Source organism: Aspergillus costaricaensis, assembly GCF_003184835.1.
Source record: "Aspergillus costaricaensis CBS 115574 unplaced genomic scaffold BO79scaffold_2, whole genome shotgun sequence".
Taxonomy (NCBI): domain Eukaryota; kingdom Fungi; phylum Ascomycota; class Eurotiomycetes; order Eurotiales; family Aspergillaceae; genus Aspergillus; species Aspergillus costaricensis.
The window spans coordinates 398,677-421,766 of NW_020291802.1; the positions used below are offsets into that span (position 1 = coordinate 398,677).

At 51.7% G+C, this 23,090-nt stretch overlaps 10 protein-coding genes across 10 annotated transcripts; 7 read left to right on the forward strand and 3 right to left on the reverse strand.

Annotated features, from left to right (window-relative positions):
- Window positions 1-266: 266 nt before the first annotated feature.
- BO79DRAFT_206460 (snoRNA-splicing protein PRP40) lies at window positions 267-2,943 on the reverse strand. The gene is made up of 4 exons (XM_025681977.1): window positions 2,903-2,943; window positions 2,666-2,820; window positions 1,547-2,603; window positions 267-1,494 (listed from the first exon to the last, which is right to left on the reverse strand). Exons 1-4 carry the CDS (start codon window positions 2,915-2,917, stop codon window positions 454-456), a joined length of 2,268 nt encoding a protein of 755 aa, XP_025544312.1. The 5' UTR covers window positions 2,918-2,943; the 3' UTR covers window positions 267-453.
- A 342-nt stretch (window positions 2,944-3,285) lies between these two features.
- BO79DRAFT_185937 (TRAPP trafficking subunit Trs65 domain-containing protein) lies at window positions 3,286-5,403 on the forward strand. The gene is made up of 4 exons (XM_025680440.1): window positions 3,286-3,528; window positions 3,591-3,860; window positions 3,911-5,036; window positions 5,089-5,403. Exons 1-4 carry the CDS (start codon window positions 3,354-3,356, stop codon window positions 5,270-5,272), a joined length of 1,755 nt encoding a protein of 584 aa, XP_025544313.1. The 5' UTR covers window positions 3,286-3,353; the 3' UTR covers window positions 5,273-5,403.
- A 492-nt stretch (window positions 5,404-5,895) lies between these two features.
- BO79DRAFT_24352 (Mpv17/PMP22 family protein) lies at window positions 5,896-7,228 on the forward strand. Its single transcript, XM_025685295.1, has 6 exons — window positions 5,896-6,116; window positions 6,270-6,360; window positions 6,429-6,454; window positions 6,523-6,865; window positions 6,925-7,091; window positions 7,150-7,228. Exons 1-6 carry the CDS (start codon window positions 6,051-6,053, stop codon window positions 7,219-7,221), a joined length of 765 nt encoding a protein of 254 aa, XP_025544314.1. The 5' UTR covers window positions 5,896-6,050; the 3' UTR covers window positions 7,222-7,228.
- Window positions 7,229-7,845: 617 nt separating this feature from the next.
- pgkA (phosphoglycerate kinase pgkA) lies at window positions 7,846-9,992 on the forward strand (the record flags this gene model as incomplete). The annotated part of the gene is made up of 4 exons (XM_025685189.1): window positions 7,846-8,092; window positions 8,191-8,611; window positions 8,691-9,449; window positions 9,904-9,992. The coding sequence occupies exons 1-4, from the start codon at window positions 8,027-8,029 to the stop codon at window positions 9,990-9,992; spliced, it is 1,335 nt and encodes a 444-aa protein (XP_025544315.1). The 5' UTR covers window positions 7,846-8,026.
- A 279-nt stretch (window positions 9,993-10,271) lies between these two features.
- On the reverse strand, window positions 10,272-10,820 carry BO79DRAFT_250114 (proteasome regulatory particle lid subunit SEM1; the record flags this gene model as incomplete). Its single annotated transcript, XM_025685797.1, has 3 exons — window positions 10,272-10,305; window positions 10,442-10,556; window positions 10,706-10,820. The coding sequence occupies 3 exons, from the start codon at window positions 10,818-10,820 to the stop codon at window positions 10,272-10,274; spliced, it is 264 nt and encodes an 87-aa protein (XP_025544316.1).
- A 951-nt stretch (window positions 10,821-11,771) lies between these two features.
- On the forward strand, window positions 11,772-14,237 carry BO79DRAFT_136543 (TTC39/IML2 family protein; the record flags this gene model as incomplete). Its single annotated transcript, XM_025678084.1, has 5 exons — window positions 11,772-11,853; window positions 12,039-12,115; window positions 12,213-12,279; window positions 12,341-13,344; window positions 13,398-14,237. 5 exons carry the CDS (start codon window positions 11,772-11,774, stop codon window positions 14,235-14,237), a joined length of 2,070 nt encoding a protein of 689 aa, XP_025544317.1.
- An 802-nt stretch (window positions 14,238-15,039) lies between these two features.
- BO79DRAFT_164189 (MFS transporter) lies at window positions 15,040-17,351 on the forward strand. Its single transcript, XM_025679177.1, has 4 exons — window positions 15,040-15,568; window positions 15,643-15,664; window positions 15,739-15,830; window positions 15,886-17,351. The coding sequence occupies exons 1-4, from the start codon at window positions 15,220-15,222 to the stop codon at window positions 17,070-17,072; spliced, it is 1,650 nt and encodes a 549-aa protein (XP_025544318.1). The 5' UTR covers window positions 15,040-15,219; the 3' UTR covers window positions 17,073-17,351.
- A 230-nt stretch (window positions 17,352-17,581) lies between these two features.
- Window positions 17,582-19,877, forward strand: BO79DRAFT_267639 (Zn(II)2Cys6 transcription factor; the record flags this gene model as incomplete). Its single annotated transcript, XM_025687062.1, has 7 exons — window positions 17,582-17,628; window positions 17,678-17,723; window positions 17,785-18,161; window positions 18,213-18,747; window positions 18,798-18,836; window positions 18,892-18,960; window positions 19,023-19,877. 7 exons carry the CDS (start codon window positions 17,582-17,584, stop codon window positions 19,875-19,877), a joined length of 1,968 nt encoding a protein of 655 aa, XP_025544319.1.
- A 263-nt stretch (window positions 19,878-20,140) lies between these two features.
- On the forward strand, window positions 20,141-21,036 carry BO79DRAFT_267645 (acetate uptake transporter family protein; the record flags this gene model as incomplete). The annotated part of the gene is made up of 5 exons (XM_025687063.1): window positions 20,141-20,215; window positions 20,275-20,470; window positions 20,534-20,644; window positions 20,696-20,741; window positions 20,793-21,036. 5 exons carry the CDS (start codon window positions 20,141-20,143, stop codon window positions 21,034-21,036), a joined length of 672 nt encoding a protein of 223 aa, XP_025544320.1.
- Window positions 21,037-21,174: 138 nt separating this feature from the next.
- Window positions 21,175-22,445, reverse strand: BO79DRAFT_223958 (cystathionine beta-lyase; the record flags this gene model as incomplete). The annotated part of the gene is made up of 2 exons (XM_025683635.1): window positions 21,175-22,212; window positions 22,308-22,445. The coding sequence occupies 2 exons, from the start codon at window positions 22,443-22,445 to the stop codon at window positions 21,175-21,177; spliced, it is 1,176 nt and encodes a 391-aa protein (XP_025544321.1).
- Window positions 22,446-23,090: the final 645 nt, after the last annotated feature.

The window sequence follows — 23,090 nt, forward strand, 5'->3', positions numbered from 1 at the left end:
ATTACTCTTAAATGATACAAACGAGGCATTTCTTCCCAAACATCACTGTATATGACGTGCTGTGATGTGTATCAGTGGGTTCAATTGTGGTTGTCCTACTAGTAGTAGTAGTAATAGTATGACATGATGGTGATAGACTACTATATATATTTTGAGTACTCCAAGCACTAGTTCAACTTAACGTTGAACCGTAGAATTGGACGCCACGACTTACTTCGGCTGTATTATTACTAGATATAGCATAGGAAAATGTCATTATAGGTATTGTATTTGTATTTTCACATGTCAAGAAATGCATATATCAATCGTGTGAGCGCTAGACATACAAAGTCGATATACGGGGGCAGCAAAGACGACAGACGCGTCCACCAGAACCCGACACTACAAGTGTAGAGTCAGTCAGCGTCCATTGGCAATTACCTATGAAACGGGTAGTAGTGTGTGCGCATCTACTTAATCTTCTTCAATCTCCCCTTCTTCACTACCGGAGTGGACGGCCTTTTCCTCTTTCTTTCCATCATCGGTTGCCGCTGGAGTCCGCTCGCGACGGTCCCGGTCTCGCCTGGCACCGCGGCTGCGTTCGCGCTCCCGACTATCACGTCGGTACCGCTTCGCAGAGCGACTGGCAACACTTTCCGTGTCGCTGTCGCGTCTGCGCCTACGATCATTGCTTGTGGTGCTTCGGGTATCGGCACCATAATCCAGCTCATCCCGACCTCCACGGGGATCACCGCGTGTGCGATAGAGGCGTTCGCGCTCTTCCTCACGCTCGCGGCGCTCGCGTTCGTAGTGGCTAAGAGGGCGTGCGCTGCGATCCCGGTCCCAGTCACGATCGCGGTCCCTATCCCGCTCACGCTCACGGTAACGTTCCCTGTCTCGATCACGCTCTTCCCGTCTCTCTCGGACGGGCGATAAGCCGCTGGCCTTGCGGTAGGAGCGTTCACGGTCTGCTTGGGCTTTACGGCGATCTGCCTCGTAGGCATCTGGTTCTGGGGTCCGGCTTAGACGGCTAGACGTTCCCCTTCTTTCGCCTCTATAGGATGGCCCGCTGCGATGATCACGATCACGGTCGTGGTGATCACGGCGACTTCCGCGATCCCTATCGCGGGTCTCGCGGTCTCGTTCCGCATCCTCCTCCTTCTCCTTCAGGCGGCGGATGACCTTGTCAAAGGCGGCTTGTCGGAGCTCATCGGTCTCCAGAGACTTGTACTCATCGAATCTTTCGATCCGCGGCTGCACCTGTTCCCAAGTATCAGTTGCACGAACAGGGGGATCGAGACGCTTGATCCGGGAACGCAGTGAATCTATAGCGCGGCGCTGATGACGGTCCGCAGCATGCTTCTCTTCCTCGCTTCGTCGGATAGCCTTCTCCTGGATACGCTGGAAAATCAGTTGGAGTATCTCAGGATCAATGTTGGCCGTGCGGCGATCGCCGGATACAGCAGAGTTGAACTCCTCCAGAGTGGTCTTTGGTGTAACCTCGAAGCGTTTGTCCTGAGTACAGGTTAGTGACAAAAATCAGAAAACCGGGTTTGATCACACTCACATCAAGTACGTCCAAGACATCATTACGCGGGCCACGCAGTGAGCGTTCTTCTTCTTCAACCATATCCCAAAACAAATCCAGGGGAGAAGATCCGGAGTTACCCAGGATACCGACGTACCGAGGATCCTCGTGGATCAAGGGGTAGATGTTCATCCACTTGCTTCCAGCCTTGATCTTACCCTGAGATCTCAGCTCCTTCAGAAGCTCGATAAACTGCTCGCGGGCATGGCGCTCTTTTCTCGCCTTTGCAGCCTTTTGTTGCTGACGCGCATCATTGAAGGCCCGCTCAAGGGACTTGATGTGGTTCTCGAATGCAGTCAAGATATCGGACTTGCTCAGGGTTCTGAACTTGTCGTCGCTTTGGACTTTGTCATTCGACTGAATAATCGCCTGTGCTTCAGACCAGCGTGTGTATGGTTCCAGGTTCAGGGACTTCAAGATAGTCACCAGCTCATCCATGGCAGCTTTACGCTTGACAGCTTCCTCCTCGATGTGCTCCTTCTTGAGCTCAACAATGTACTCCTCGAAGAGCTGGCGCCTCTCGTTTTCATCATCCGTAGATCTAAAGATGGTTTCGCCCTCGATGATCGGTCGGATGGTCTTCCAGCGACTGTAATGTTTAATCTCAGGATGGCGCTTCAGCATGGTATTGAAATCTGCTCTGAGCTTAGCGAATCTTTCTTTCGCCCGATCCTTTTCCTGCATGCGAACCTCGACCGCATATTTTTCAAATGCTGCCTTGCGGTCTCTGGGGTCTTTGAGGGCACGATACTGAGGATCCTTGATGGTTTCACGCATGGTCTGTTCCCAGCTCCAATCGGGTTGCACGTTGTGGCGCTTCAGCATTTTCATGAACGCGTTCTCTGCCTCTTCGAGAGAGCCGTACTCGGGTTCGGCTTGCTGTGTACCTAGGATAGGAGCCGCGGCGATGCCGTTGGTATCCATCGAGCCATATCCTCCACGTCGGTCGCCATAGCCTCGATCATAGTCGTCGCGGTCACGCTGTTGAGGGTAAGAAGAAAACGAGCTAACACCACCTGCAACGAAAGTCGGGGCCCTATGCATAAACACGTTAGTCTCATAAGCGCATTGAGAGGCAAGTTTGGGTATGAAACTTACGCCACCGGAGGAGCCTGAGGCGCCGGAGCCTGTGCCAGAGCAGTCTTGTAAACATCTGGCATCTCCCAAGTGCTTTGCTTGGTTTCGGTGTTGTACCAGTATTTCCGACCACCCTCAGCAGTATATTCCTTCCATGGCTGATTTGCCAGCGCACGCTATATGAACATTGACAATAAATTAGAATCCAGTACAGAAAATATATGGCAATGTCATCAAAAAGGGCAGGAGGACACATACCTCAACCGGCGTCATCAGCTCGATGGGCTTCGACCACTGCGTCGCCTTCGTCTGCACATTGTAGTAGTAAACTCGACCATCAGAGTTACGCGCCTCCTGCCACAGGGAGGGCGCGCCAGCCGGACCATTCATGGGATTCATATCGAAGTTGCAGAAGCTGCCGGGGACAGATACTGCTGTTGCGACGATAAGAGAAGGTCGGGAAAAAGCAGCGTTCGAAGAAGCTCGCCGGGGTTCCTGCGCTAAGGTTGTTTGTCGTGTTTGCACCGTCCCGGGGTATCGAACACCTCCACCCGGCGCGCCTGGGTCCCTGGCTGCTCTTAAATTAAATGCGCATCGAGGGGAATTCCGTCTGTTGCCTTCTTTTGACCTTCCTGGTGTCGGTTGCCTGTGCGCGTGCTATCCTTTTACCCCGTTACGAAAAGAAGAGCATGCGGCTGTTGTTCTCGCCATGCCGAGTCTCGACATCCCCGGGGAATTCCTCAGACATGCTGTTCTAGATACAGTTGTCCCGCATGCTTCAGATGCCGACCTAGAAGCAGCTCTGACGTCTGCTTTAGAAAAAGGCGCAGATGATCTCACTTCTGTGCTTTCGCTAATACCGCAACGCTCTCTTCTGTTCTTCGGTATGCTACGACCTGCTGGCCTGATCGAGCTCTATCTCTTACTCATATGTAGCGTGATACAGATGAGTTCTGCACCGTTCGCGTTGTCCTACGACTATCCAATTGCTCCCCACCTAGCTTGAAACAGTATCTTCCGCACCTCGAAGTCCGACTCGATGCCTTTGCCATTGATCCAGCCGAGACAGTCGCGGAGAATCCGACTCCGACTCGGGACCTCATATTCTCAGGGGTTGTAGATTCACAGGAGCCATTGGTGGTGGTGAATGAGTTTGAGGGAGACACCGGTGGGGGCAACCACGTATATGTGATCTGGAGTGTCAAGGCATTCTTGAGTAAGGTCCCCGTTCATGTTCCGGCACCCTGCCGTGCTGATAAGCTTCAGAGCGTCCTCGCATACGCATTCAACACCCTTCCCTCCTCTTCATCGCCTCCGCTAGCCTCAACCCAGCTGAAACCCGACAGCAAGAGTCTCGGGGAGACGACTACCTCCCGCCTCTGATCCCGGCCTCTACAAACATTCTACAGCCGCTATCGAGTGACAAATCCTTGGATCAAAAAGATCCATTCCTCCCCGCATCTAGGCTTTTGCGAGTTGTACCGGCGAAATACAGCGAAGACCCCATATATAACGTCCAGCAGCATTCCGGCCACCCCATACGCATAGTTCCTGCTGCCAGTGCAAGGATACGCTATTCTCGGTTGAATGCCTATAGCGGGCGGCCTACTACCGTTGCAAGCCTCGATTTTGAGGTGACACCATTCCTCAATTGCGATGTCACATTTGACAAAGCAGAGCTTAGCATGTCGGATGGAACGATAGAGACACTCACAGATGCACCAGGGCTGCTTCCGCCCATCCGCTGCCAGCCGCGAGATGATATCACCCTTGTATACAAGTTAACGCCCGACTATGCGCCTGACCCAAATCCATCAACAACCGTGATGGTCAGTGTCCTGGATATCTCGCTAGAAGCAATCATCCACCTGTCGGACAATTGTAACCCGCGGATCTTGATGCAATGGAGAACCAACGTTGATTTCTCCATGGTTCTCAACCCAACCTTTGGGGGTCCTAGCCAAGCTCTACAACGGAACAACCGCCCTGCAAGTCTTCCGATGACACCCAACCAAAGCAACGCCGCAGCGGGGACCGCCACGCCTAATCGAAGCTCCCTGAGAGAGCGGGCATACTCAACCGCAGGCCTTGGTGTATCGGTTTCGTTCAGTGGCCCTCCACATGTCGAAGTGGGAAAGCCCTTTGCTTGGAGTATCTTCATCGTGAACCGATCCTCCGGTTCGCGCAAATTCTCGATAGTTGCAATCCCTCGCCGGAAGAAGTTGGACCCACGGGGACATACCGTGCGACCATCTTCTTCATCTGCGACGAGCCGCAAAGATGCTCAGGTCGCGGAAGCTGTAACAGATGACAACATCGTTCATGCACTCCAGAAGAGTGTAGTTGGCCAGGAAGCAGAACTCATTTCTCTGAGTACTGACGTTCGGGCTGGGTGAGTAGCTTCACATCTCCTCTTCCATTTACCCTAGCTGATCATATCATAGTCCCCTTTTGCCTGGCACCTGTTTTTCTACGGAATTGAAATTGCTTCCCTTGGCGGTGGGAGCACTTCGTCTGGAAGCTGTACGTCTGGTGGATGTAAATACGAATGAGATGATTGATATTAAGGACCTCCCGGACATCCATTCCTTTGACAGGAAAGGAAAGCCGACCGAGGTGATCAGTTGAGAAGAGGTCTGGATTATCCTTATGATAGATAGCTTGAAGGCTGGCTAGCTACGACGCATGTTTATGGACTCGGCTATCTTTATGATTCAAGGGGTGATGGGATTAGCGGGTGGTGATAAGGAATAGATATTCGTCAAGTCTGATGATGAGTTGCATGTATATCATATCAATAGAGGATTTAATTGTACGTATTAAGCGCTGGATCTCCCCAGACGGTACTAGTAGTAGATAGTCATTATAAGATTTCCCTAAGTAAAAAGGAGAAGGGGGGGGGGGCTATAAAAGCGGCAATGCAGACCCTCCGCCCCAAAAAGCGGCGGGCGGGCGGAGATGGGCGGGTGATCACGCGAGCGGATTGGTTCAAGGGGCGGGGGAGAAGTTCGAACCCCCGGCAAGATGACATGACCTCGATCTTGCATCTTCGCTGCCTCAAGAATACTACCGTTCCTCTTGTTCGTTCTATTTAACGGGGGCTTGAATCGCTGGTCGACCTAAACCCAAATCTAACCTGCTTCTTCTTTTCTTCTTTTGTACACAGTACACCGTACGCCCGTCTCATCGACACCTAACGAGACGATCACTGACGCCCGGGTTTCCAGGAGTCGTCGGGAGGCTTGCTTAGTATTCGCCCTGCTCGCCCTTGTTTCGCCTGTGCGCGCTTTCTGGCAGTCCTTTGCGTCATACTCGCCCCGAGCCCGCCAACCGGGATTTCCAGGCCGTTCGCCTTCGATCCCCTTCCATCTTGCCAATCACTTATCGTCTATCATCGCCCTTCGTCATGTTCTCCACTGGTCGTCGAAGAATACTCGATGGACTCAATCGGAGGTACATCTACGGCCGTCTGGTATGTGAAACTTTTGGTCTCAATTCCATCCTATCTCACCCAAGGGGGGCTTTTTACATTTTTGTCGTAAAAGCAATATTGTCTTACAAATAAATCTTGTCCTATGAGGGAACTCATCACTAATTTCACTCCTTCCAATCTTCTCCTTTTTAGCCATTGCTTCACGCCATAATCTTTCTCATCGAAATGGCGGCTGCAATGCGACTTGCCGCTAAGTTCAACTCTTACTATGCGGAGAAACCAGGTAAGGCTGTCATGCTACTCCCTTGCTAAGGCGCCTTCAGGAGTTGACTGACTTTGTGTCGTCTTTAGTCTTAACCACCATGGTGACCAATGCGGTAAGAGCTCCTTCGAACCAATCATTTGTCGTTGGCATATGATCGACTGACGTTGGACGGCATGTTAGATCCTTGGTGGGATCGCAGACACGGTCGCACAGTTGATCACGGCTTTCAAAGCGCGTGGAGGACGCCGACCCTCTGATGGTAACGATCTCATCTCGATTGAGATCCATGACCTCGATAAAGAGAAGCCGCCTGCTCTTGGAGAGCTGGGACATGCTAGACATTTGGCGCCGGCCTTCGACTTTGAGCGCCTGACTCGCTTCATGTCATACGGTTTCTTCATGGCCCCAGTTCAGTTCCATTGGTTCGGTTTCTTGTCCAGGACGTTCCCCCTTACCAAGAGAAACCCGTCGATTCCCGCTCTCAAGAGAGTGTGCGTGGATCAGCTGATGTTCGCTCCTTTCGGTATGAAGCGTCTCCAGAGGAAGAAGAACACGCTTTCTGTTTGCTAATGACATCACCAGGTCTGGCGTGCTTCTTTTCCTTCATGACGGTCGCCGAGGGAGGAGGAAGGAGAGCATTGACTCGCAAGTTCCAGGACGTTTATCTGCCAACCCTCAAGGCCAACTTTGTCCTGTGGCCCGCTGTTCAGATCCTGAACTTCCGTGTCGTACCTATCCAGTTCCAGATTGTGAGTTCCATTGTGACAGATGTCGTGTGCGCTGTGATACTGATACATATTGATTCAGCCCTTTGTGTCCTCCGTCGGTATCGCCTGGACTGCGTATCTGTCGTTGACCAACTCTTCGGAGGACGAGTAAGGGTAGAAGCGGGCTCATATTTTGGCTCCCACAAGGTTCTCAATCGTTTCTTCCCTCATTTGTCTGTCATTATTTCTTCCCCTGCGTTGTTTTGTGCTTACTGGGCGCTGTAAATGAGCTTTGGGGGTTCTGTTATTCTTCCTCTCATGGGTGGTGTATAGGTCATCTTCGTCCGGCAACGTGGGTACACCGGAGTCAATTGCATTGATCGATAAACCATGTCGACAAAAGGAATACACCAGTGTTTTTTTCGGGATTGAACCAGGCACAAGCTCCAATATCTCCTGTAGGCGGGGTTGTCCCCACGAGAGCGAGCCGGCTTCCATAGACGAGAAATATCGGAACGATTGCTTGATAGATCCACCCCCGGACGCAGCAGAAGCTCCCATCGCAGCCATGATCCGAGGCTAAGGGGCTCCGAACGGGGCATAACAGGCATAATGTTCACCCCTGAGGCCCCGGACCCTTCCGTCATCGATTCACGGTCGCTGACATCAGTCCCGCATCAGCCCGAGGCGCCCGCGATTCTTCTTCTCTCACCGGCTGCCCCACCACCAGCCCATAACCACCACTTTTACCCCGCCGCCGAACCGAATGAAGTCGTAGCTTCCAGTGCCTAGAGTGACCAGACTCGCTCACCGCGGACCTATTAAGTAGGCATTTTTCTTAATCCCCTCGTACCCCGTGGTGCTACTAATACTACGCTGTCCCCCCCCAAAATCTCCCCTTCCCTTCTTTTTGTCACCCCACCTCTCTCTCTCCCATTCTCTGACCCCATCCGACTGTCGTAGAACCGTCGTTCACCATGTCTCTTACCAACAAGCTCGCTATCACCGATGTCGACCTCAAGGACAAGCGTGTCCTGATCCGAGTATGTTGTTGTTGCCCTGGAAACCCCCACCTTTCCATCAATCACCACCGTGGGGTCTAGGTAGCGCTTCAATGCTAATTAGTCGATTCAATGGACAGGTCGACTTCAACGTCCCCCTCAATGACAAGAAGGAGATCACCAACAACCAGCGTATCGTCGGTGCTCTGCCCACCATCAAGTACGCCATCGACAATGGTGCCAAGGCTGTTGTCCTCATGTCCCACCTGGGCCGCCCCGACGGCAAGAAGAACGACAAGTACAGCCTGAAGCCCGTTGTTGCCGAGCTCGAGAAGCTGCTTGGCCGCAGCGTTGTCTTCACCGAGGACTGCGTTGGCCCCGAGGCTGAGGAGGCCGTCAACAAGGCCACTGGTGGCCAGATTGTTCTCCTTGAGAACCTGCGTTTCCATGCCGAGGAGGAGGGCAGCTCCAAGGATGCCGAGGGCAAGAAGGTCAAGGCCGACAAGGAGAAGGTCGCTGAGTTCCGCAAGGGCCTGACTGCTCTTGGTGATGTCTACATCAGTAAGCCATTCTTTTCTCGCGATCCCCTCTCGGGAGGCCAGCAGTAGTTTATGAGCTCGGTACTAACTCCACACCACAGACGACGCTTTCGGCACTGCTCACCGTGCCCACTCTTCCATGGTCGGTGTTGACCTTCCTCAGAAGGCTTCTGGTTTCCTCGTCAAGAAGGAGCTCGAGTACTTCGCCAAGGCTCTCGAGAGCCCCCAGCGCCCCTTCCTTGCCATCCTGGGTGGTGCCAAGGTCTCCGACAAGATCCAGCTGATTGACAACCTGCTCCCCAAGGTCAACAGCCTGATCATCACCGGTGCCATGGCCTTCACTTTCAAGAAGACCCTGGAGGGTGTCAAGATCGGAAACAGTCTCTTCGACGAGGCTGGCAGCAAGATCGTCGGCGAGGTCGTCGAGAAGGCCAAGAAGCACGACGTCAAGATCGTTCTCCCCGTTGACTACGTCACTGCTGACAAGTTCGCTGCTGACGCCAAGACTGGCACTGCCACCGATGCTGAGGGTATTCCCGACGGCTACATGGGTCTGGACGTTGGCGAGAAGAGTGTTGAGCTCTACAAGCAGACCATTGCCGAGGCCAAGACCATCCTCTGGAACGGTCCCCCCGGCGTCTTCGAGCTGGAGCCCTTCGCCAACGGCACCAAGAAGACCCTCGATGCCGTCGTCTCCGCTGCTCAGTCCGGCTCTATCGTCATCATCGGAGGTGGTGACACTGCCACCGTCGCCGCCAAGTACGGCGTCGAGGACAAGCTCAGCCACGTCTCCACCGGTGGTGGTGCCTCTCTGGAGCTCCTTGAGGGCAAGGAGCTGCCCGGTGTTGCTGCCCTGTCGAGTAAGTAAATTTGAACAAGACATATTATCACACTGGATATGCGGAGATGATGCTGCATGACAAAAATCCGTCCCATGTTTCTTTGGAGGAGGATGAGCTGTGGTTGAGCTTCCATGTTCTGGACTAGTTGGACAGGCGGGCTTGTTGTAGTACCCTACCTGTCAGCCTTCCCGGCGCCCCCTCAAGACAGGGGACCACTTTACGAATGTAATGTACAAAGAATGATAATTAATCTCAACAAAATATGCGTTTTGCCTATATCATATCCAAGAGAGGTTCTGATGATGCAATCTCTGACTAGTGACGGGTCCGAAGCTGTGAGCGGGGGATTCAAATGAAGTCGCAACAAGAAGGTCACAAAGAAGTTGATAGTCGGTGGGTTCGATTCGATTCATCCAGTAATGGGTGTGTGTGTAAATAAAATCGTAGAAAGTACATAAACGTGCTTATGCAGCACATACACCGCTTCCAGCAAAGTTGCAGCAAGCAAGCAAGCCTGCTACCAGACCTCCCACGATAGACGCGACGACCTATTCTCTGTAGACGAATCAATCCTCCACCACGAGCGCGCATCAGGGCTAGCCACTTAGCCACTGGACCGGCACCGCCAAAGCAGACAGACAGACAGACGAATCTCTTTACTCAAATAAGTTCTATCGACAATTGTTTCATCGATCCACTACCGAGCCGCGTGAGGGTAGAAGTTGCACGTGTAATCAAGTTTAGTTGATTAATGCTTCGTGGAATTTGCGTGTGTGTGTATGTGTGTGTGTTCATCTCAATTAAAACCGACAACCCGTCCATCATCTAACATGATCTCTATTAATTAGATGCCCCGACCTTCTTCAGTTCCTCTCTGTAGTTTGAAAAGATACATGTTAGTCCTTCTAAGCTTTATATAGGGTGTAAAATCGATGGGGAGAGTAGAGATATTGCGCCCATGGAAATTGACCGATAAGGGTTGATTTGGCTTGGCTTGGGGGAAAACGTACTTCAGTTGCTTGGAGAAGTCTTCGGCCGCATCGTCATCATCCCAGCTCTCCTCCCACAGGTGAGCGCTTGCGCCGTTGGCAGCAGATCCTTGTTCGGTTTCCTCCTGGGGCCAGTCTGCAAGTAAATAATAAAAGCTCCGAGGTTAGCGCAATCCGTCATCCGTAAGATTATTTCATTTTGCCGGCTGTCTGTCTGGGATGGAAGCGGAGCTAGCTCCCTCTTCTGCATGATAGGGAAGACCAGCGGCCTGGTTCATGGCTAACCTTCAACGGGGAAGTCCTCGAACTCGTCGTCTTCTTCCAGCACGGGGGGCTTCTGTTGCTGTGGCTGTTGGGTAGGCTCGGCCTTGGTGTCCTGGGTCGCGGTGGGATTCGACATGATGGGTGGGAGTGGGAGGGGGGAAAGGACAGCGGACAGGTGGCTTTAGGGAGGTGAAAGGAGGGGTCGTACGAAGGAATCAAAGAAGGAGAGGGGGAGGAGGAGAGGTGAGGAATGAGAGATGACAGATCAGAAGATTGAAAGTGGCGGTGGTAGGTGGTGTTGGTTGTTGGCAAGCAAGGTAAATGGAATGAGAGAGAGAGAGAGTCGCGGCGGCGGCGGAGGCGGAGACGCAGGCGATGGCGTCGGTTCAACTTTGGCTGGGCGGCGGCACTATCACTTACTTAGTAGACTAGTCCGCAGTCGGTCAAATCGACCTGACGACGTCAAGCTTTATTGTTGTTCCCCTTCAGTTCCCCTCCAGTCTTGCCGGACATACCGGACATGACCCCAGCTCCCATTTTGTCCAACATTTCCTTCCTCCCTCCCTCCCATTCGTGAGACATTCAAAACCGATCCCCTCTACCCGATGCGCTAAATCACTTGGTTCGTGATCTCTGAGAGCCTTGTTCGTGAGCAACTCCCGGTAATTTCCAGTCAGTTGCTCCGCCTCGCCGCCGCAAAGTGGACCGTGGGTTCGACGCTATTATTGTTTCTGGTCCCCGTTGCTTATAATCCCCAGGCCATCCGGCCTAGCCAGCCCTTGGGTCGGAGTCGCCTCTTTTTTTTTTCTACTTCCGTACAATTTGTTCGCCTTTGGACTATTGTTATTGATTCTCTTGCATCTCCCCCCACCTCTCTCTTTTTCTTGGGTTATGGTCCCGGAGTCTCGCTACGTCTTTGGTGCGTATCGAATGGGAGATTCGATCATCTTCCCATTCCATCTACGTCTGCTTCGGGGCCCTTCGGTTCTTGGTTAATTGATCGCCATACGTCTCGTGCACAACTTCCTTTCTAGTTTTATTTTCTATCTGCAGGCCTGGTTTTGACTGGGCTCCCTTCTTTTTGAATATGTTTCGCGTAGGCTCCTGGCTCTATGGCAAGAAGCCGGCCTCCACCCAGTCTCTGGACTCTTTGTCCGAACTGCGAGATCGTGAGTGAGCACAGAGGTCTTCTCAGCCCCGTCTAGAATGCGATTAATGCTGACAATCAATTATTTGGGACTTAAAGTTGAGGATGCTATGAGGGGTATGTCCAATTTTCCATGCGTGATCGAATCCCCGCTCTTCCGGGGTCAGTGCTAAAGGCGCTCTGCTGACTGACCGGTTGGGCAACCAGCTGCCACGTTAATCCTCAATGACGATGTGGACGGCGCCGAAGACGGTCTTTCCGAAGGAACCTCGTCGTTTCATAATGTGCGTATGCCTTTGGTTTGGACAAGTACCTGCCGATCTTCAAAGTCACTAGCTCTGTAGTGCCTCTGCTGATCTACAACTCGTGGCTGGTATATAGCTTGGCAGAGGTGTCGTTGCGTTCATCCGGGCCACACTGGGTTTTGAACAGGAGATCATGCGTCAGGGTGTGTAACCGGTGTGACCACTGTCCTGTTAGAGGTGTCCTTGATGACTGATGTTCTATAGCCTCGGAGCGACTCAATGCCGCCGAGACGAGTGCCGCCAACGACCAGCATCGCGCGCAACACAACTCTCATGCGCCCAATACGTACCACTCACAAATATATGCTCCCGGGACGGAATTTGCGCTCTGCCAGGCCATGGCGCAGCTCATGAGCGCTGTCGTCGGCGTCCTGAATGAAAGTCTCACGGAAAGTATCAAAGGATTCTATAAGCTCAGAAAGGCCTATATCACCCTAGACGCTATTCTTAAGATGGAGCAAAAATTCATCATGCAGGCGCGGAACTCCGGGGATACTACCTCTACGGAGAGTCTGCCACGGGGTGTTGGGCAGGGAGCGGGGCCCACGTCCGTTCCTGCATCGCCGGTAGAGCCTGGCGACCTGAAGAAGGGATTTTCGGATCTTTCAATTTCTGCGGACTCCGAAACATCAGCATCAGGTCCTTCTGATATGTTGAGCCATGATCCTGATTCGGACATTTTCAAGAACCAGATCGACGTGTTCGTCCACTCCGGCGCCAACTTCTGCTTCGGAATTCTCTTGCTTCTGATTTCCATGGTCCCGCCCGCGTTCAGTAAGCTTTTGGGAATCATTGGCTTCCACGGAGACAAGGAACGCGGTTTGAGGATGCTTTGGCAAGCCAGTAAATTTCACAACCTGATTGGTGCCCTCGCCGCTTTCTCCATTCTCGGCTATTCGAACGGCTTCGTCCGGTACTGCGATATCATGCCCGATCCCGTTCCTGGCGATGACGTGCAGGGATATCCCCAGGAACGGCTAGAGGCCTTGCTGGCCCTGATGCGGAAGCGCTTCCCGAAGAGTCAACTGTGGCTGCTGGAAGAGTCGAGGATGAACGGGGCAAACAAGAAATTAGATGTTGCCTTGGAGCTGCTCTGTGGAGAAGACCGCAGTCCGCTCAAGCAGGTCGAGGCGCTGCGGGTTTTCGAACGGAGTCTGAACGCCATGTATCTTCACAGATACGAGCTTTGTGCAGAGTCTTTCCTCGAGGTATGCTGTCCTGATTGACGTATAGAAGATCGTAATCAAACTGACCATTACAGTGCGTCGAACTCAACTCTTGGTCTCGATCTCTCTACTACTATATTGCAGGATCGGCCCACCTCAGCCTCTACCGAAACGTTGCTGGAACGGATGCCACCGCGGCAGCCAAACACGCTGAAAAGGCCGTGGAGTACTTCCGGAAGGCACCGCCATTGGCTGGCAAGAAGAAGTTCATGGCTCGACAGCTGCCGTTTGACGTCTTTGTTTCTCGCAAGATCGCCAAGTGGGAGGCTCGCGCCAAGGAGTGGAAGGTGCCTTTGGTGGATGCCGTGGGGGTGGATCCAATTGAAGAGATGATTTTCTTCTGGAATGGACACAGTCGTATGACGCAGGAACAGCTGGAAGAATCCATGACGAAGCTGGCGTGGTCCGAAAGCGATGCCAATAAGACATGGTCACGCGAAGGTACGGAAGAGAAGGCTATTCTGCAGCTCCTGCGTGCGGCCGTCTTCCGTGCCATGCGCCGGCACGATGAGGCGAAAGAGATCATTCGCACTAGCATCTTCAGCCAGGACAAGTCCCAATTTACTGGACATCTCAAGGATGACTGGATCTACCCGGTGGCACACTTCGAGATGGCGGCCAATCTGTGGATGGAACGGCCGACGTACAGTGCTATTCACGGAGGACCGGAGGCATCTAGCGAGAAACCAGCTGCTGGAAGCACCGAGAACGATATACAGCTGGAGCGCCTCCAAGTGCACGAATGTAAGGAGCACCTAGAGAAGGCGGCCAAGTGGGAGAGCTATGAACTAGACGCGCGCGTTGGGCTCAAAGTGACGGCCGCACTGGAGGCCGTTGAGAAATGGGAGAGTGCGCACGCGACAACATCCGGATGAGGATGGATGATTGATGTATTATGACGCTGTACATTTACCGCCAGCATTGGAACATTACGATAAGACAAGACATTAAAGGGATAGACGGAGCAATCAATGCATGTTTGTTGTTTTTTTTTTTTAACAAGGGTACCCTGACCACGTAGGAGCGACAATTATAGATACACATGACCCGCCCGTATCTCTCGCCTCGTCTAGACCATAGTAGACCTTTCTTGAATTCTTTGACCGACAGTTAGACTTTCTAGCGGTGGCGACGATCACCGTGGGTCGGATAAGTTTCCGGCCCTGTCACCTATCTGCCCCATCGGATGCATCCGTCCCTGACAAGCGAACTCTTTCTTGGCCGGGTAGAATTGCCCTGTCAGGCTGGGATACGTGCAGGATGTGACTCATGGTGCGTATAGGGCGATTGAAAAGGACCTGATCTATCCAGGAAATTGACGTCGATCCGGCAGACTATTCTACCGAATTGGCCGAATCAGCGTGCGGCAAATGCAAAGAAGGTCCTCCCGTTATCGGACGTCCGATGCTTATGACGCTGCTCTCCGGGTAAAACGGCTTCGGGCTTCGGTTCCACGCCAGTGAAGAACTGTGCCTTAAAGATACTGACATATCCTGCCCTGACTGAGAGGAGATTTGGATCTTTGACTCCACTTGTTGAATCATTCATTCATCCATTTGTCTCAGGTACTTGCTCAATCGTGTGGCGGGTTGAAACTAATCTCAAATATTCCTGTTGCATGTTCGGCAATTATCTTATCCCACCTTTACTTTTGCTTTTCGGAGATTCGGAGATTTATTTTACATCATTTTTATCGGGGACATTTTTTTTTTTTTTTTTTTTAATTAATTCCGTCCCTCTGATATCATTTTCTCCCCTCGCATATGCATAGTGACTGGAAGGATTCTATTTACCGTTTATCAACTCGGAATTAAGTCAATTGATTGAGTAAATCTATACTGCTTGCTGCTCTTCAAGATGTCGCGACACGAGCACTCCCGCTCATCGCTCTCATCCGAAGATGTCGAGTCCTCCGAAGACCACCACAGCGCATACGTGCACCCGGACGACCCGACTGCATTGGAGAAGCAAACCACCGCGGCATCAGGCATGTCGGCGCTCGAGAACCGTGCGCATTCGGTGATCTCGCGCATTCGCAGTCGCGAACCGGGGCAAACTGCCCGTTTCACGCATCCGTTGTCGCATACTAAGACCTCCGAGGACGTCATTGTCGACTTTGAAGGGCCGGATGATCCGTATAGGCCGATGAATTGGAGTTTTCGCAAGAAGGCGGTTACCACGATATTGTATGGATTGACTACTATGGGTATGTGCGGTTGCTGTTATACTTGTTTAAACCTCTTTAGGTGATATGGTGCTGACAGTGGGTGCGTGCGATAGGTGCGACTTGGGCTAGTTCGATGTATGCTTGCTCCTCTACCGTTTCCGCGGATCCTTGATCTAGTAATGTATATCCCAGGTACTGACAAAGCGCAGTTTCTCCACAGGCACCAAGCAAATCGATGCGGAGTTTGGCGTGGGAGAGGAAGTCGGGACATTGGGTACAACGCTGCTGTTGTTCGGTTTCGGTAGGTCTTCATCTATACCATCATTCGCTCTCTGCGCATAAACTGACCTAGTCAGGACTCGGTCCCCTCGTATGGGCACCTCTATCCGAAGTCTACGGACGCAAGCCCGCCGTACTCGCGCCCTACTTCATCGCCGCCATCTTCTCCTTCGGCACCGCCACAGCCAAAGACCTCCAAACTGTCATGCTGACCCGATTCTTCTGCGGCTTCTTCGGCTCCGCTCCCGTCACCAACACCGGCGGAGTCCTCAGCGACATCTGGACCGCGGAGCAACGCGGCGCCGCCATTGTCGGCTACGCCATGGCAGTCGTCGGTGGACCAGTACTAGGTCCGATTGTCGGCGGAGCCATCTGCCAAAGCTACCTCGGCTGGCGATGGACGGAATACATCACGGGAATCATGATGATGTTCTTCCTCGCGATGGACCTGATCTTCCTGGACGAAAGCTACCCGGCCGTTCTCCTCGTCTACAAAGCGCAACGCCTCCGCTTCGAAACCGGCAATTGGGCGCTCCACGCCCGCCACGAAGAATGGGACGTCACCTTCAAAGAACTCGGTAACAAGTACCTCATCCGGCCCTTCGCCCTCCTCACCACCCCAATCTGCTTCCTCGTCGCCATCTACGCCTCCTTCGTCTACGGCATCCTCTACCTCAGTCTGGCCTCCTTCCCCATCGAATTCCAAGAAGTCCGCGGCTGGAACCAGGTCGTCGGCGCCTTACCTTTCCTCGCGTACCTCGTCGGCATCCTCTTCGGCGCTTGCATCAACCTTTTCAACCAGAAATTCTATATAGCTCGCTTCAAAGCGAACAATAACTTCCCCGTCCCCGAAGCCCGTTTACCGCCGATGATGCTCGGCTCAATCGTCTTCGCCGCTGGCCTCTTCATCTTCGCCTGGACTAGTGATCCCCATATCCATTGGATCGCTCCCATCATTGGCGCTGTCTGCATGGGCTTCGGGTTCTTTACCATCTTCCAAGCCGCCCTGAATTACCTCATCGATACCTTCCAGAAGGTTTCTGCCAGTGCTGTCGCCGCGAACACATTCCTGAGAAGTTTGTTCGCGGGCTGTTTCCCCCTCTTCGCTAATATCATGTTTCATCGTTTGGGCGTGGATTGGGCCGCGAGTGTGTTGGGATTTGTGGCTGTTGCGTTGATTCCGATCCCTTATTTGTTTTATATCTATGGGAAGCGCATTAGGGCGAGGGGGAAGTGGTCCCGCGCTTCGGTTTACGGGTACTGATTTTATTTCTCTCCTTTGCTCGCTTCCTTCTTATACCCTTTGCGTTTCATATATAGCCCTCGATTATTATAGGCTTGTCTTTTCATGATTTGATGTGAAGACGGGCCGGGTTAAAAGTTCTGTTCCTGTTCACTGGGATTTATTTGTTGGTTGTCAGATTGTTGTTGTTTGAGATACCTCTGGTCTTTTTTTGTTGGTTTTGGCATGATACGCATAGCATGGCGGGGGGTATTGATAGATAGGAACTACTAGTACGTAATATCAATGATTAATGTCTAGGCTTAGTTGAATAGATGGATTCAGATATAGTTATCGTTTCTGCCTCCACAGCATATAATGTAGTCCACTCAGATCTGCCGCGGTTGTATAGATTCCCGTAATGTTATAAAAGATAGTGACGGTAATACCATTACAACGCCGAAGAGTGGAACCCGCATCCAGCATTTACTACAATGATGGCTGGGAATGCATCCAACTTCACCTCTTTCCATCAACTATACCGCCACACCATGCACCCCATCCAGAAACAACCAAGCAGGGCAGCATGTCTCGCTTGGTGAGCTCTTATTGTCCCATTCTTATTGTCATACTAACCTATCTGCTAGTCGCGCGCGCAAGATCCGATGCGATGGCCGCCACCCATGTAGCAGAGTAAGGCTCTTCTCAAGAATCCTACGATGCATTTCATGGAAGATATATAACTTTAAAACAGTGCTCTCATAAAGGATTGAGTTGTGTCTATCGTCCAAGCCGTCGCGGCGGATTCCGGCATCGTGCAGAGTCATCCACCCACCACAATATCGCTCCGCATCATTCGCCTCACGATCCCAATGTATTTCCTTCGGTAGCTCAGCAGAGTCTACCAGCCCCTACACAGAGACCATCTATCTCTGGCGAGGTGGTTGGAGATTATGATCTGTCGGATATAGCTCATCTACTCAATCCTTTTAGTGGGATCCGAAATCTAGATCTGGGCTCGATAGATGGGTCGGGTGAGGTGCTGGTGCCAGATGTTGAGGGTAATGTGTATGGGACTATAGGTTCTGCTCAGTCTTCACATTTGCGCGTATATGCGTCTGAGGAAGAGATGTTGGTTTCCAATACCGCGAATGTGACGTCTTGATTGACTGACGTTCGCAGACTCGACTCTTACTACATACATATTCACCCCTTCCTTCCGATTCTCCAACCCCCTCTGTCGGACCAAATCACTGATCGACCAGTAGTGGTTGAGGTTCCGAGCATTAGCACCGGAAGTATTGATAGATCTTCACTGCCGCATTGGCCTGCCTCGGCACTCACATTGGCTATCTCTGCTGTCCTGGTTTTGATACCACTTTCTCAAGATTCAGATGCATTTAGCGATTCTAGTGTTCAGTCGAGACGTTCATATGCACAGATGTATGCAGAAGCAGCGTTCAGTGAAGTCGACAAAGAGATGGATCGTACATGTCAAGTTTTACTTCCGAGACAAGCAATGGCCTCCATTAACCTTTCACAGCTGTCTCCTGTTCTAGCCCTTGTCCTGCTGAGCATTTACGAGTACTGCCAGAGAGGAAATGTATCTCGAATGCGGAGTCGCGCTAATCAAGTTGTTACGGCCGCTATGGATCTTGGCTTGCATTGTTTAGGTATCACAGCAATGGAGGCACCACGCCGCGCCTGGTGGAGTGCGGTGAGTTATTTCAGCTTTCCGATGTTTAGGGTTTCTGACAAGTTTTGCAGATGTTTGTGCTTTATCTATCATCTGTTGACCAACAAGTAGTGAGTCTCCTAGTATTAGGTAGCCTGAATGTTTCATATATCTAACTGCTCTCAGTCACCCATCATCACACTCGATGATCCCAGAATAACAACACCCTATCCTTCATTTAACACCACATTAGAGGTATTTGAGCTTCCATAGATGGGACTATTTTCCTAAGCAACTGTATTACTGACCCCTATCAGCCCTGGCCGCTGCTCCTACAGGCCGAAAAGACACTCATTACTGTTTGGCAAATTATGGACAATAACGAGGCCCATCCAGCGATGACCACAGTGTCATCCAACATGTCTGAGAAAATCCAGCAATTAGACTCACATATAGTCACTATGATGAGACAGTTGGAAGTCACGCCTTCCATCGAACAATTTCGGACAGGACCCGACGCACGTGCAGTACGGAATATGCTGCTGATTGCCCGACTCTTGATTCATCTGTATGGATATGACATGATAGACACTGCTGTCAACCTACTGACTGCTACTTCTAGAGCTCGCGTAAGACTTCATCGATACCGTGCATTCATGGACATACCCTTGTTCCTGAACAAGCATTGCAACATAGCCGCCATCCAGGACAAGGCAGAGCCAGCCCAACTACGTTCTCAACCGAGATTCGAGTCTTTCTTTCCATTTACTGAAGAACAGTCGTCGTCAATATGCCTCAAATCAGCACTTGCTATATCACGCGCCTTCGAAGATTTAGGCTCTCGCAGTTCTCGATATAAGCTATCAGCATCATCTCATATACTGCCATTTTTTGTCTGTGGCGCTATGCAGAGCTCTTATGTGTTGCTCATGACGTACTACAGACTTCGTGCAGCGCTGATCTCCGATCAAGTGTCGACCTATCGCCACCTTCTACATCAGCCCGAATCGGACACAGAAATACAAGACACCGAGAGGTTGCTGCGCGAACTTCGACAGGGCGTTGAGTCAATACTTGGTTCCATGGAATCGGCTAAAATGTTCGAGGGAGTAAGCGGTATAGGGCAGGAGATACAGGCGGCATATCATGCTGCCTTTTCGGCGAATACTTGACGTGCATTGCCGCGGCGAACCCTTGCTGTTTGATTGGGTAGCGAGGTGCGGTGATTGCCGGTCGGCGATGTAATAAATAGTATCGGTATTTGTATCAAAGACCGCGGTGGGGTTCGCACGATACGCGTAATATACGTTCTATGCTAATAACTCTGTTCCATTTTACATGAGCGGAAGTGAACCAGATCTATGAAACTGCTTGAGATACACCTCGATAAAATTCAGGGAAGATGATTTCCTCGAGCAAAATCCAAGCGATCACAATGTTTTCCAACACTGTCGACAAGCACCCAGGCAATCCTATCCCGACCAACCTACATCAGCGAATGGGCGACCCCGTAAGCAGACGAAACAAAATTCCCTGCTGGCATCACAACGTTAACTAGTTTCTATATAGGGCCCCCTCGGCATGTGTGGGTTTGCCACGACACTACTCACGCTCTCCCTAGCGATGATGCGATTCCGGGGTGTATCTGTGCAAGATGTCTTTATAGGGAACTTCTGTTTTGTCGGCTGCATCGCATTGTTGATATCTGCTCAGTGGGAGCTTGTTCGCGGAAACACCTTTTCCTATACGGTGCTCAGTGCATTTGGTCAGCCCATTCAACATCACCTACAGCAGCAGACGCAGTGTGGGAACTAATAGGCTGAAACAGGGCTCTTCTACGGCGGATACGGTGCCATCCTGTTACCCAGTCTAGGTATTGCAGAAGCCTACGGTGGTAAAACATCCGAGTACTACAATGCCATGGGGTTCTTTATATTGAGTAAACCGCCTTAACCCATTCATGATAGATGTACTAAACCAAGAATCTCAGTCTGGACCGTCTGCAATACGTTTTTCGTCATCGCCAGTCTCGCAATGTAGGTCTATCCTGGGGTATCTCTCAAAAATAATGGCTCACCCGCGAGTAGCAACGTCGTGTACTTTGCAATATTCGTCGCCATCGAGATCTGCTTCGGGCTGACCGCAGCGGCCAACTTCATTCAGGCAGACGGAGACGAAGAGTTGAGCCTGAAGGTCATGCAAGTAGCGGGGGCATTTGGTTTTGTGGCCGGATGTCTGGGCTTTTATGCCGTCGCGCATGGGCTTTGTCAGGAGACTATGCGGGTGAGGGTTCCGATGGGGGATACGTCGACGTTCTTTAAGAAGCTGTAAGTAGACATCATCAATGCAAGACAGTATGGTTAGCACCGTATATAAAGCAACTACTGCTATAGAACTATGCACACGAACAATTACCATCAAGCCCTTAAATCATATACACACTTAAAAATACCAACCATCAAACTCATATCAAGAAAGCAAAGCCCTACACCCTCTCACAAAATCCCCCTTTAAGTCCTCCAAATCCTCCAACCCACAACTAACCCTCAACAACCTCCTATCACACCCCTCATCACTCATCGCCCTCCACTCAATCAAGCTCTCCACATCTCCAAGACTCGTAGCATGTTGAAAAACCACCATCTTCCCAGGCAACCGTCTAGCCCACTCCTCCTTCTTCACCCAGATCGCAAACACAGCCCCAAACCCTCCACTCATCTGCCTCTTCAACCACCCACCATCCTCCTCCTCCTGCAACGAAGCATGCCTCACCCTCTCCACGACCCTACCAACAACCGACCCATCCCCCTCCCCAACCTCCCGAACCAACCACCTCACCAACCCCACCGCCGTCTCCGCCTGCCTCCTAACCCTCAACTCCAACGTCCTCAAAGACCTAACCCCCAACCAGCCCTCCAAACTCCCCATCACAGCCCCCAAAACCAACCTCTCCCTCTTCATCCTCTCCACCCACCCCCTTTCCACCGCCCCAGGACCAAAAACCAACACCCCACCCAACAAATCCGAATGCCCCCCAATATACTTCGTCGCACTATGCATTACGATATCCGCACCCAACGCGATCGGATCCTGCAAAGGCGGCGGCGCTAACGTCGCATCAACAGTCACCCACGCCCCTACAGACCTTGCGATCCCAGCATAATATGCTATGTTCCGCGCTTCGCCGGTGGGGTTCACGGGCGTTTCGACGTGGATGATATCGCCTGCCTCGGGGCGTATATTGTGCTCCAGGTCCTCGAGAGAATGCTTTTTCATCCCAGTAAGCTTACTCATTATGTCTATGACGGCGTGGACGCCGTGGTAGCCGTCGCCGATGAAAATGCGGCGGGGGTTCAGGTGTACGAGGATGGCGTGGAAGGCTGCTAGGCCGGTGGAGTAGGTGAGGACTGGGTGGGAGTTGAAGAGGCTGCGCAGGATGGTCTCGAAGCGGGCGGTGTTGGGCGTGGAGTAGCGGGCGTAGATGTGGGAGTCTTGGGGGGCGGTGGGCTATACGTGTATTATGATAGGGTTAGTGGTTAGGTTGGGTTTGAAGAGGAGGAGGAGGAGGTGGTGGTGGTGAAAAGGCGTAGGGAGATACGTACGTCTGTGTTGTCGTTCGGTGTTAGGGAGTCGGAATCGCGTGTGTAGCGATATGTGACGGCGACGTGCATGGCTGGGGCGATGGCGCGGTGAGGGGTGAAGGTGTCGTCGGCGTGGATGGCTTGGGTGGTCATGGCCATTGTTGGGAGGGAGGAGGGGAAGGTTGGTGGTGGTGAGGACATTGTTGCTGTGATTTTAGAAGCGTGGGTATGGAATGTCTTTCAGTTCTGATGAGTGGGGTTGTTGGTATTGATAGTTGCAGTCCTGATGAGAGTGCAGACCCTACCCTTCCTATATAGAAGGAAACTAGTATACTACATTTGAGTCGTGAGACTGGGGTTGTGTATAGAGCGGCGATAGAGATCCACTACCAAACGCCGCTCTGATCTTATCTTTCACACTCGCTTTCCTGTTCCTGAGTTGTTTGACTATTGGGACTTTTCTCTCTTTTGTATATTTTATACTGCTACTTGCCATTAATATTACGTCTAGAAAGCGAGCTGCAGTGAGAGTATTGCATTCATCTGAACAGAATTAATTGAAGTGACGTTAGCTGTGCTGCTATAGTATAGTGCGGTGATTGAAGTGGGTCTTTCTTTCTGATACTGGCTTGACCAATAAGAGTGAGCCCAAGTCACCGCAGCGCGGCATTTGCTCTTTTCATACAGTGGCGAACGCATATTGTAATCTTGTGACCGGGTATTGTGCGGCATATGGCATGTGTAGCAAAGGTGGCTCATTGCGACGTGCAGTCGATAGCCCTATGCCTTTGTCGGGGAATATTT